We start from the raw sequence: 14212 nt of genomic DNA on the forward strand, positions 1-14212 counted from the left end.
GCTCGCAAGTCCGACTGTACCGTTATAATTGAGTTTGGCATGGCCATGAGGTGGTGGAGCTAAAGGTTGCTGTGGCAATAAATGTGCGTCCATTGGTCCTGAAAAACCATAAAAGCTGCCGCAAATTCGGACCGGTCCTCCAAGTCTACAGTGAAAGCGAACTGATTGGGTAAGTTTAATTTCGTATTTAAAAGAGGGCTATTTTCGGAAGATAACAGAAACAAATTTCAGTTATGGTCTCTCACACTTCACATTGCCCAACCTATTTACCGCTCTGCCTCCGAGACCCGAGAGAGCTCTTCGCAGTCTCAGTAATGGCGGCAGAGGCAGATACAGACACCACCGCAGTTGTTGCGGAAGACACCTCAAATCCATCGTCAAACGAAGAAGAAGCTCACAAGCTTCTCTCCTCGTATCTCGGCCTCAGCTTTGCTGTCTTTTTAGTTTTCCTCCCGAGATCCTCTCTCTCTTTAATCTCCACTCTCCAAACTCGGAACAGGAACCTCTCTCTAAAGCTCTTTCAGGCAGAGGAACAGCTTCGACAAATGATGTCTCGTAGAAGAGAGGATTCGAAAGCGAATGCTAGGGTTGTTGAGATCTTTGCGAGTCACAGGAATGGATGGCAGCAGGAAGAGAAGAAGCTGTTGCGGCAGATCGAAGCTTCTGCAGAAGAAATCGCGCATTTGAGGGCGAAAATCGATGAAATGGAGAAGAATGAAGTTGAACTGAGAATGTGTGTTGAGAAGTCGCAGAGAGAGGTTGAGGAGAGGGAAGAGATGATTAACTTTATGTCTAGGAAGACGGATGAGGAGAATTTTGATGTTGATTCCGTTGATGGGACTGAAAGCGACAAGGGTTCGGATTATGGGGCTTATGAGTCTCAGAACAGGGGAGGTTATGGTGTAAATGTGGAGGAGAATGGGGAATTTGGTGATTATAGCCCAGGTCTTTCGCGGTTTGGGAAGATGAGGTTTTCGAAGGGGTTAGATCCCATCTCTGAGGAGTGTTTCTTGGCGCGGAATAGCGGTGGAGACGAAATGGGTGAGGTTTATGGGCAACAGAACGGTTTCAGTCGGGATTTCTTTCCTTCGGCTTCGAAGTTTTATGCTGAGAACGGTTGGCAGGTTTTTTTTTTATTTCTTCTTCTTATTCTCTTTTTCGATATTCTTAGCTTCTCATCTAATAATTTGTCTATCTATTTATTGATATATCTCAAAGTATTTGATTGTTGTGATCTGTGAGCTTATTTGTACAAATTTCCTTTTACAATACTTGGAAGGAGAGTAGTTCACGACTAAAACGATTACTATAATCTTTTGATTATTTATTTTATAGTCTCATTTTGTTAAACTATGTCTGAAACAATCTTAGAGTGTTCTCTCTGATACTTCTGGTCTTGCTGAGTTGAGTGCTTAGAGAGGTTTTTATGAGAACTATGTTACTAGTGCTGCTCCGCTGTAGGCATAATCATTACTTTCCTCAACAAATCCCAATATTTTTAGTAGTGTGGGCTGAGATGCTAAGAGCTCTTAGGTTAATCCTTCTACTTCTGCGTTTCTGTTTGTTTCTGTCCTCCTCCATTTTCTATGTATCTGAGTGCGCATGTGTTGGGCTGAAAATAAATAAATTATTATGTTTTGATATTAATCTTTGAGAAGAACTTTGTCTACATTTTCTGCTATTTTGTTGTTAGGAGCTACCTCATTTGAACAAGTGTCCTGCAAGTTACCTAGAATTCTTTTTTCTTTGATTGGTACTTACCCTATAGGAGGGGTGGGGGGAGGTAAGGCCAGGAGGCTCGAACTCGAGATCTTCTGATGAGCGTGGGCTTAGCGCACCACAGCTTCACCAACTGCGCTAGGCAATTGTCTTTTTCTGAGAAGTCTTCCATCCAGTTAGATGGAAATGTGTTATCTTTAAATTGTCCCGCCTTTTTCACCTCCTTTTATATTAGTCCGAATAGTTTAATTTCAATTGAATGTTTGCCTCCTTTCTCTGCTCTGAGAGCCCTGACTTAAATCTTAATGAGACAAATGAGACACCGGGTTCTGGCTGGCAGGGGGTTCAGGATGGGGTGGAAATTAGATTTTTGTTCTTTTCTCAAGTGTATGCATCCAATAGCATTGTTTGGACCAAAATGATAAATTTTTCTATGTGGGAGTTGTCTTTGTCCATTTCCTTTACCAGTTCTGCTTAATCCAACCACAAGATTCACAGCTTCCAATATGAAGGCAAACTTGGTTATTGTTACCTCTAATCGCTAGTGCTTTTACTGATTCTTCAGTATATAATTAACTAAGAAGAGCAGTGTATATCATGGAGGAAGAAGGGTTTCCATTCTAATACCTTGGTCGTAGATGTGCATACTTACTCAAGTTCACTGACTTGATGACAGATAACCAATAATCCAATGTCCATATGTTTTAGTCAGTTGCAGAAGAAGTGCAACCTTGTTTAGTTTGATGTTGAACCCAATGTATGAATCCTTTTACTATGTTTCTGTACAACATTTAAAAAGAAAAGAAAAAGAGATAGATCTATTGCATTAATGATTGCAATGTGGGTATGTAAATAATTGTGCTTTCTTATTCTTGTCTATTTCTGATTCTCTTTTTGTTGCATCAGGATGTACAATATGAATCTCTTGAGTCGCTCTATCAAATGAAGCACTATGTGCCGAGGTAATTGAAATGGTGTGGATGCTGAAACCTTCTTGAAGTTAGATACTAAAACACCACTTGATTTACTGGAAATTATAAAATGTTTCTTGTTCAGAAGGGAGTCCCCTTGGAAAGTAGACGGCGAATCAACCGGAGTTTCCTCTAAGTTGAAATTGCTTGAGCAGGAACTACTAAATTTGGAAAGAATTGGAAAGACTGATCTATTGAAGGTTCCTTCATTGATGAGGAAGCAAGCAAAGAGATATCAAGCTCTTGCAGGGAAGATTGATGATCTATGCAGGAGAATGGTATGTATAAACCACCTTAAATCCTATGCCCTCATAATCCTCCTCCAACTAAACACCCCTCTCTCTGGTGGGCGGAAATTTATATGGTTCCAGCCCTCAAAATTTGTATATGAGAAGGGCTTTAATTTGCAACTATGTCAATGCTAGATGCATTTTTCATTTGGATGAATAATGATAGATGCATTACTGCAAGTAAAGTAAGATAATAATTGCGTTTGTCCAGGAAATTGTTTGAAAATGATGTAATGAGAGGAACATAGGAGTTTGTCCCTAAGGTATTTGACAAAATATAGTTGTCCATTTCCTTTAGAACCTATCACTAAAGTGTCCCTGGCGCACACATGTTGGCTATGGGGACGAAAACAGGGGGTGTGAGTTTTTGTATCCTTGATTTTATCCCTCCTATTAGTTCTTCCATTTTGTTATTGGAGCTTGTCATGTCCCTAAATATATCATTGATCAACACAAATGGCTTTCCATATCCAATAGCAATCAATGTTCATAGCTGACTAGTTCAATCCTGTTTGTTTATGACTTTTTTAATTTCTCGTTTCCGTGCTGACATTGGTGTTACATTTTGCTGAGTTTGGTGAAGGAGATTTCTCTCTTTAATTGATTTCTTCTCTTTTGTCCAGCAAGCCAGCGATCCTTCTGAGCCAACCCTCAGCTCAGAGTTCCGAACTCAACGGCAAACAGAGTTCTTGCTTGAAGCATTTCGTCTCCAACAGCGGGCGATTGAGACGGGGCAGAAATTAACAGCTCTACAAACTGATATCACCAAGAGCCAATTTGATGATGAACTAGTGGGACAGGTTAAACTAACTACTAGACGGTCATTGGACTCCATTAGGAACAATTTCAAAGAAATTCAGAGAAATTTGGAGATTTGGTTGGCTAGAATTATGGGAGATCTTGAAGGGCTTCTCGCCAGAGATGGTGCATCTCGTGTAAGGGAATACTACATTTCTAGATATCCTTTTATTCGGTAAATTCAATAAAAGTCACATGGTTCTTTAGTTTGTAAATGAAGCTACCATAGGCCATGGCATAGCCCCTTCCCCCACCCCAACACCCCTAACGCCCAAAAAAAAAAAAGTAAAAATGTAAAAAAGTGAAAAAAAATGGAGATTTGTTGATCACATTGAGCTAACAAGATCGGAACAATTGGAGCAGCATATGTATGAGTCTGTATTTTCAGGGTGGGTTTGGGTGGGAACTGTTGGCCCGACCCATTAGTAAATGGGTTGCTATTTGGGTTTGGGTTTGGGTTTGGCTTTTGCCACCCTTTGTAACAAGTCTAGGTTTGGCATGGTCCACCTGACACAGGATTTTATAGGTCATGTTCGTGTTGGGTATTGTCATCTCGGTTTGTTCATTGCGTGGGTTGGGTCTTAATCCGGGTTGATTATGTGTCTATTTCACGTGGTGTCAACCTAGCTTGAACTAACAAATCGCCCGAAACTGATAAGAGCTTAATGGATCACCTTTTGTGCTGAGGTTGATTTGACTGAATTGGAACCCACAATTCACAAAATAAAAACACCCTTATCTATTTCAATTCTCACATCTTGCATGGGTGGCTTGGTCTCTCTCCTCTCCAAACGGATGGCGCCCAGTGAGGCATTTGATGGTTGAGAGGAATCGAAAGAATTTGGACACATCCCAACACATGATCAAGCAATAAGTCTGCAACAGTAGCAATCGAAAACTCTAAATTGTCTAATACCTCGCTGGGCCTCCCAGTGGTTGGGGAGGATCTTTTTCCCAACACAGAAGGGACCCAGTATTCAGTATTGTTGTTTGTGGGACTGACCCTAACTCTTAACACTTAACCCTAATCTTAATCTTACCTAGGCAAATAAAAAGCCTTGAGAAAGAGCAGGTGGAGGGAGATACAACATGGAACAAGTTTCTAAATTGGGTAGGATAAGGTGGGTCCCCAAACCCATGGTGTGGGACCCATTTAACCTCGGCCATGTTCCAATGCTTCTTATGCATGTGATTGTACGCAAGTGGTCCCGTAAAGTTGTTGTCTGTCTACATGAAGCGTTCCAGTCCATGGCCAGGCCGGAGGGGTCGCCGTCGCAGTCGCAGTTGCAGTTTCAGAGAGAAGGACCAAACCAAAGGACCAAGTTGTTGATGTGTCAATTTTGTCATATCTTCACCTTTCCTAACTTTGAAAGCCTTTTAAGAACTGTGCTTCCTGTGAGACTGTGCCTTGTAAGAGTTAGCTCGTGGGTCGTGCCCAACACTTTTGATAGCTTTGTAATTAATCAAGTGAAATTCAGAAAATACCCTCGGGATGCTTGCTACTGCTTCTTGAGTGAATGGATTCAACACCATTGAGAGCCCAGCAGGTGATTTTCTCTGACCAATATCAAGGAAAGGAAAGGATAAAAGTGATGGATTGGTCAGGGAAGGAAAGGGCAGTTTCCTTTTCACCCTGAGCCTGAATGGATGGCATTGGAAATGAAATATTGAAAGTGCTGTGACGTTGACGAGAGTCTGAGGCAGAGAAAAGAAATGGCGCAATCAGCTCAGCTGGACTGCAAATGAGAATCAAGATATTATGGCCTGTTTCGTGAAATTAAAATAGGGGGCAGGTTTTGGTGGACTGGGGCTTAAACATGGAATTGCTGGTCATGATTATTTGGCCAAAAATAAATAAATTAAATAAGAAAAAAGGGATTAGTTTTCCATCAGCCACTGTGAGTGAATGAGAATTCATCCATATTGTGATAGGTAATTGATGCACAGGTAAGAATGAAGGGTATTTTGGGAGTATTATAAAATCTTATTATACTAAGATGGAATGGTGAACCTTTCAGTCAGGTGGAGAAAAACTTTCTTTCAGTCAGGTGGAGAAAAACTTTCTCTGAGTAAAATGAATTTTTTTTGTTAATTCACTCACATAAAAGTATAATCAATGATACACACAAGTATGGAAAGAAAGAAAATAGATGGATGTACAAGCGATGATTGAAAAAAGAGAAAATGGTTGCAAGCATGATTTGAGGTATTGGTATTGAATCCGTTGTATTGAGGCCGATCTCGATAATTGGCCAATCCTATATTGGTCAATGGTATTGATTAAAAGTAAAGTTGTCAAAAACACCTGATTTTTTTAGGAAAATCAAGGGGCAATATTATTTTATATAGGCCAATCTGTGTCGATCTATATCAGTATCAAATCGGTTTTCAAGATGATCAACACTTGATCTGATACAACAACAACAACAACAACAACAACAATTACAACTCAACCTTAACCCAACTAAATAGGGTCGGTTACATGAATCCAGCCGAAGGCAGCAAAAGAAAATAAATGTAAAATCAGTAAAAACTCGCCGGTCGACTACATAGATTTTAGCCCTCCCATCGAATCTATTCGAGGTCATACTTGGAACTAGACCTAACCTATGCATGTGGTGGTAGCTTTGGCTTGTGGAGCCAGCACCCAGGGGAGGAGGTCAAGGGATCGAACACTGTCGTACGCATTGTGTGAGTGTGTGTTTGTGTGTGTGTGTGTGTGTGTGTGTGTGTGTGTGTGTTTTCTTATTTATTCTATACCCACCCGTGGGTTTCCCAGATGGTTAGAGCAAACTGAGGATTGCGTGGATTAGGCACACAGTCTCAGGTTTGATTCCCCATATATGCATCTACGATTTAAGCAGAGATCATGGCAGTGGGTTGCTGTACTAGTCTCCCCAAGGATTAGTCGAAGTGCACGTAAGCTGGCCCGGACAACTTGGTTAAAAAAAAAAAAAAAAAAAAAAAAAAAAGACCTAACCTAACCTATGCATGTCTTTCATCACTACTTCTCCAATGGTAATTTTAGGCCTACCCCTCCAATGGTAATTTTAGGCCTACCCCTTACTCTTTTATCTCCTTTAATTTGAATCAGATCACTCCTCCTTACTGTCGCATCCTTAGGTTTTGTTGAACGTGGTCATACCACTTCAAGCGACTTTCTTAGAGCTTGTCACGAATTAAGACAATTCCTAAATCAGGCCTAATATGATCATTCCTAGTTTTGCCGCATATCCATCTTAGCATCCTCATCTTTGTTACACATAGCTTATCAAGATAGCTTATCAATATGATACTTTTTAACTGCCAAACATTTTTCCTTGTATATCATAACCGCTCTAGTGATTGTCCTGTAGAACTCTCCTTTAAGATTTAAAGGAAGACATGGTCATACAACACCCTATGCACACTTATCCCCTTTATCCATCATAATTTAATCCTATATGAAACAACATATTCTATATCACCTTCTTTATTTATGATTGACCTCCTATACTTAAAATGATCACTTTGCAATACCTCTCTCTCCTCAGTCTTCACCATTTCATTATACATCATAGTGTGACTAAAGTTACATATTATATACTACATCTTCATTCTACTTATCGTAGAATGTTTTGATTCCAAGATTGCTTTCCATAGCTTCAATTTACCGTTAATTTCAACTTTTGTCTCTTCCATAGAAACAATATCATCAACAAAGAGCGTATACCATGGAACCTCATCTTGATGTTCCTTGTTAAATCATCCATGATAAGTGAATACAAATAGGTAGATCCTTGATGTAGTCAAATTGTAACTGGGAATTCACTTTTCACTCTCATGGTTCTCATACTAGTCTCTATGTTCTCTGACATATCTGTAATTATATTTAGGGATAATTACTTGAACACCCCTTATACTATAGGTTGCTTGACACCCCAAACTATTGACAAACTTACTTGAACTCCCAAGATAGCTGATGGTGTCAGTCTTGTGTTAGTGGTTGAAATAGAAAAGACCCCCTCTCCCATTCAGTTCAGATGAGATGTCAAGAAAGCATGGATAGAAGAAGAGAGAAGAGTTGGATACCAATTGGTTTCAACTACTGGAATCTCATCGGCAACCGTCGTGACAGCAACCCCATTCATCATCGCATAAAAAGAGAATTCACGACAGTGATTGATCGGGTCATAATTATTCATGAAATTACTATTCAATTGTTAACTTTAATGAAGTTTTCATAATTAATTTGACCACATATTGTGATGATCTTTGATTGTAGAGTTTTCAAGAGATGTGCATAGGTTTGATGCTAAATGGATGGAGATGGTTCAGTCTAGAAGCAAGGGCAAAGGATCAAGGGCAAAGTTGGAATTTCCAAGAGAAGAAGAAGAGAATAAAAAATAATAAATAATAAAAAGGGAATTTGAGGAGGAGAAAGAAACCATACAGTTTCTCCCTCTCTCCTGTCACACGCCCTCTTCTTCCCTTCTCCTATTTTCTCTATTCCCTTCTCTCTCCTTGTCCAAAATAGAATAGGAGTCTCTCTCTCCCACATTACCTAAAACATCTCCCCTATTTTCTCTTTTCTCTTTCTCTAATCTCTCCCTCTCTTTTCTCCCATGCACGATTCTATTCCCTCCACCGAACCCATCTCTCTCTCTTTCCTACTAGCCCTTAAAATCCTCTCCTATTTTATCTCTCCATTCCATATCTCTCTTTCTAAGATTCCCCTTTCTTTTCTCCCTCTTTTTCTCCCTCAATTCCCGCGTTCTCTCTCTCTCTCTCTACCATGGTTTCCTCCATCACCCACGTACTCTCTCCCTCCTTTTTCTTTCCTAATCCAATTCTAACTCCCATTTCACACGCACCTCTCTCTCTCTCTCTCTCTCTCTCTCTCTCTCTCTCTCCCCCATAAATCCCTCTTCGTCCTTCTCTTTAGAAAGACTCTACACACCCATTCTCTAGGACATAGGCTGCCATACCACACCCTTCACACCCATCACCCCTTGCTGGTTTTTATTTCCTGGTTCTCATAGTTCTTCTTTCTTCTTGGATTGCACCTTTTTGTGGATGGATTTTCCTGGACAACATTGCACAGAGAGGATTGCCATTGAGCCAAGGGTTCATTACCACCATCATCTTTGCTGCCCTTCATTCATTAATACCATGAGCGGCTAACCCCCCTTTCTATCTTTAGGATTAGATAAAGTTTTGATTTATTGTTATTTAATTTCTAGTTGAAATTCATACTTGATTGTTTGATGTTAAAGACCCCTTCCCATTGTGGATGATTTTTAATAGATAAATTAGTTTAAAATATTTGTCTCTGTAATTCAATTATTCTATTCAAGTAATGGTATTTTATATTGATTTTTGACATACACTAATGATGGCCTTTAACCAATCAAACTAAGCGTGCTAAGTGAAAACGATAGATGATGGTGTTTGATAGGATAAGTTATGCTTAGTGTAGCCAGAGATTGTATTTTTGTGGTTGCATTGGAACTTATAGTTTCAATGAACCGAAGTATGAACCAGAAATTGGTAATAATACCAAAAAGGATTCGAGACCTAAGGATAGCTTATTTTCATTAATTTTTGTTCTTGTTAATTGGCTTACTTAGTTTTAATTTCAATTTTGAATTTTACTAAATTTGATTTTTAAAACAACATTCACCTCAATCTTAATAGATTTAGCCTTCTAGTTCTCTGTGGGTTTGACCCCTTTCTTACCACTATCTCATAGTTTGTTAGGGTTTATTTTGATTCATTCATGATAACGATCACTGATCAGTCCGATATGCCTAGTGGTGATGATGTTGTTGCCAATCTCGATCTCGATCGTTGATGACACCTACGATGACCTCCCCGATGAGTGCTTAGCCTACATCTTCAATTCCCTAAGCTTCCTCGACCATGAAAGCAGCTCTCTTGTCTGCCACCATTGGCTTCGCATTGAAGGTCATAGCCAACATTGCCTTTCCCCATGACCAACTCCTTCGATATCCTATACATCATACTACACGAAGGGGGTGTTGGTTAACAGAGTGAGGGGAGAGAAGCTCGCTAGTGGTTTTCAGTTTCCCGAGAAGAATAAGAAACTATAAGGGTAAAATGGTCTTTTCAATTTCAAGTTTTTGATGAATAACTCATAAGGGTAAAATAATCTTTTTCATTTCAATTACTAACAACAGACTAACACCATCAGGTATCTTGGGGCTTTAAGTACATTTGTCAATAGTTTGAGGTGTCAAACAACCTAACTATAGTATAAGGGTGTCCAAGTAATTAACCTTTATATTTATATATTTAGTCGATACTCTTCTCTTCAAGGAGAGATCCCGTGTTGTATGCTTTTTGTAGATGATATTGTTTTGGTCGGTAAAACTGTGGCAGAAATTAACGATAAGATGAAATTATGGAGATATACTTTGGAATCGAGAGGTCTTAAGATAAGTAGAACTGTGACGCCCAAGAATACGACAAATACCAGACCTATCTGGGAGATCGGTGAGGTGTCTCCACCAAGAATACGGCAAGTACTAGGGGGTTTAGGAGATCGGTGAGGGTGTGCAAACTTTAGTCCCACATCACCTAGGAAGAGATTCCTGGACTAGTTAGTAACCTCTAGCCTCAACATGGCACAACACGTTTTAAAACCCTGAGGCCCATGGGACAAAGAGAACAATATTGTGCAAAGTTAATGGGGTCAGGGTATTACAATTGGTATTAGAGTAGACCTCGACAGCGTGTGGGGTCACAACGGGGACGTTGTACTGAAAAGGGGAGAAGTTGTGAAACCCAAGAATAAGACAAATACCAGACCCACATAGGAGATCGGTGAGGTGTCCCCACCAAGAATAAAATAAGTACCAGGGGTTTGAGAGATCGGTTAGGGTGTACAAACTTTAGTCCCACATCGCTTAGGGAGATATGTTGTTTTATGGTTGTCGTTGTTGGCAACTCGATCACGTGGCGGTGATGACGTGGCCAGTTTGGGTGACGTTGATGAAAATGATGACATGGCAGTGTCTAGTGTCACCGATGAGATAATAGAGCATCTTGGTATGCATGGAGTGGTTTAATACATCATTAATAGGTGGTGCGGGTTTCTGGGTCAAAACTGGCAAAATTAGCCTATTTATGCTCAGGGGCATTTTTGATAATGGAAATGACATTTTTGGAAGATTGGTTCTTCATGAAAAAGATAGATTGTAATTTACCTAGTCCAGTGCACTTGATTTCGTCACATTCCGATACCCTATGAAGAAGTTACGGCATTTGTGGCAGTCGAGGGCAGTTTTGGCATTGAAGATGAATTTTTTAAAGGAAGTGTTCTACATGTAACAATACGAAAAAAATACAATCTTTTCAACGGTTCTAATTTCATCGCGTTTCTATTTCGTATGAGAAAGATACGTCATTGGAAATGTATATGGGGCATTTTGGTCTTTTTACATGGATGATTCAGATGATTGAGTCTTCTGAAAAGTCGTAGAGCATCCAGTTACAATTCCAACACACTTTGTTTCATCTCGATCGGATATTGTATGAAAAAGTTATAAGTATTTCCATAAAGTCGGTTCGAAAATCCAAACCGAAAATCCATCAGTTGCCCTCGGTGTTGGGTGGATTTTTCAGAATTTATTTTTGAAATTTGAAGGGCTTTTGTGTAATTTAAAGATTTTGAAGGTCTGAGTTGCAAGGACTCTTTAAGCACTGAAACATATGAAGGCAGGGGCTTGATTGTAATAAAGAGGAGTAAAGGGAAGTGAAATGGATGGCCAAGATTCGACCACGTAGGCTTGATGCCCATCCAAAGGCTGCTAAGATTTTGCACTGACATGGACGAGATAGATGCTTGCGCATAGAATTTGATTGGTTAAATGCATAATTCTTGATGCACTGGCGCTACACTTTATCAAGGTATGTTGTGGTGTTTCACGCGTGTAAGAAGGTATAAAAAAAGATTCCGATCTTAATGATCCCATGAAATCTGATTAAAGCCATCATGGAGGATTCGGATCCAACGGTCGATATGCATTTCTCTTTTGTGAGTGGGAGACAAGCTCCCTTAAAATCCAGAAAAGCAACCAATCATAGATCGACAACACTTCTGACGATGTCAGCGCTTACGTCATGATGACGTCATCGAGATTCAAATTTAATAGTTTGGATCTATTGTCTGTTGGTTTAATCCGACGGCTCAGATTACAAGATCTTTTATATGAGATCTACGGTCAGATTTCGCCCCTGTTGCGCGAGCCGTCGGTGTAGCCTACGCCACCCCTACGAAGATTCCATTTCAGGCTATCTCATTGCTCCAACTTCAAATAGTCATATCTCCCTCATTTTAACTCGGATTTGGGTGAACCAAGTTGCAGCTTCTTCGTTTTTTCAAGCCCTACACCATGGAAGCAAGAAAAATGGGTTTTGAGTGAAAGAAGGCTACGGTTTTTGTAGGAGAAGCTTCCCCCTCTTTGTTGGTCCTTGAATGAACATACATACTTGATGATAAATGTTCTTAGGCCATTAAAGGAGGTAAAAGAGGTGGTTGAAGTGTGTTAATGGTACATTAACTCAAAGCCAAGGAGGAAGAGAAGAAAACAAGGATGTGTTTACTTTGAAGAGCAAGAAGCCAAGGAGAGAGAATGTGTGAGCACCAAACTTGTCAATACAAGTTTTCAGTCATCCCAAGCAATCGGTTGTGAGATTTTCTAACATTTGATTTTACATTATATACATGTATGTATGCTAGGGTTAGTTGTGGATGAATGTATACATGCTAGGTTAGTTGTGGATGAACTATAAGCATGCTAGCTAGTTGTGGATATAATTGCTTGGCAAAGCTTAACTGTAGGGCATTGATATAAGCCCCAATTTACTGTATTATTTATTGTGTGCTTAGTGGGTGCTAAGCACCGGGAGTGGGTGCTCTCGTGTAGTGGGTGCTACACATTGTATCGGTACTATGAGTGCCATCTCAGCTTCGGCTTGAGAAAATTGGGTGTGGGTGTTCCCGACTGTGGGTGCAGTCAAAAGTAGTGTATTGAGTAGGTACGAAGCTTTTACATGCACTACTCCGGGGATGTAGGCAAATTGCCAAACCTTGTAAAAATCCTGTATTGTGGGTGCTTGTTGTTTGCATTTTATATTGAAGTGCGTGGAATGTGGAATGGGTGTGCACACTTGGAAGTGCCTATGAGAGGCTGAGTGTGCATACGACTGTGTGCAAACAAGGACAGGTATATCAGGTTTTTCTTGGCCAGACATCGGACAGGTTTTTAGGGATCGGAATTGGACTCACTGATTCACCCCCCCTCTCAGTGACTGTCGGGTTACAATAAGATATTCATAGACTAGTTAATAACCTCTAGCCTCTTTAATATGACACAACACGTTTTAAAGCCTTGAGGTCTATGGGCCAAGGAGGACAATAGTGCAAGGTTAATGGGGCCGGGGTGTTGCAAGAATGAAGACGAAATATATGTTGTGTAACTTTAGTCGATTGATGATCAATGACGAGGGAGTAAAAATTGAGGGGTGAGAGATCCCGCAAAGTGACTACTTCAAATATCTGGGCTCTACCTTAAACAAGGAAGGTGATATTAATGATGATGTTTCTCACAAAATTAAAGTAGGATGGATGAAATGGAAAAGGGCATCTGCAGTGTTATGTGATCGATGGATTTCTCTAAAGCTTAAGGGAAAATTCTATAAGATTGTCATAAGACCAATTATGATGTATGGTGCAGAATGTTGGGCAATCAAGAAGCGTAACGTAGATAAATTGAATGTGCTGGAGATGAGGATGTTGAAATGGATGTGTGGCAAAACCCTGAGAGATAGAATAAGAAATGACTAGGTTAGAACCGATGTAGGAATTACACCAATTCAAGATAAACTTAGAGAACGTCGGTTAAGATGGTTTGGGCATGTCCAAAGGAGGCCTTTGGATGCCTCAGTATAGAGGAGTGACCAGATGCAGGTGTATGGAGCTAAAAGGGCTAAGGGCAGGGAAAAAACGACCATTGATTAGTTAGTAAGAAGAGACATGCAAAAGTTAAGACTTCACCGAACTATAGTATTGAACAGAGCTACTTGGAGGGCTATGATCCAGGTTGTCAATTCATGAGTGGGATGTCCATTTTTATTTATTTATTTTTTTATTTTTTTGCACTCTTGGATCCATGTAGCTGACCTCATTCAATTGAGATACGGCTGAGTTGTGCTGTTGTAGTTGTTGTTGTTGCCTTCTCTTCTCTAGTATATGCCAGATTAACTCTCATGTTAGGGACTATGCCATAGACTTTTTCTACGTCAATAAAAACTATATGGAGATCTTTCTTGGAGGCTTTAAGTTTTTTTATAAGGCTTCTGAGTAAGTAAATAGCTTCTGTCATGGAATTTCTTGGCGTAAAACCAAATTAGTTCTCCAAAATAGTGGTT

General features: G+C 40.0%; 1 protein-coding gene across 1 annotated transcript; it reads left to right on the plus strand.

The window, feature by feature from the left end:
- The first annotated feature begins 213 nt into the window (after nucleotides 1-213).
- LOC122058744 lies at nucleotides 214-3993 on the plus strand. The gene is made up of 4 exons (XM_042621410.1): nucleotides 214-1124; nucleotides 2626-2681; nucleotides 2776-2968; nucleotides 3604-3993. Exons 1-4 carry the CDS (start codon nucleotides 234-236, stop codon nucleotides 3955-3957), a joined length of 1494 nt encoding a protein of 497 aa, XP_042477344.1. The 5' UTR covers nucleotides 214-233; the 3' UTR covers nucleotides 3958-3993.
- Nucleotides 3994-14212: the final 10219 nt, after the last annotated feature.

The sequence above is a fragment of the Macadamia integrifolia genome, chromosome 13, assembly GCF_013358625.1.
Source record: "Macadamia integrifolia cultivar HAES 741 chromosome 13, SCU_Mint_v3, whole genome shotgun sequence".
Lineage (NCBI taxonomy): Eukaryota > Viridiplantae > Streptophyta > Magnoliopsida > Proteales > Proteaceae > Macadamia > Macadamia integrifolia.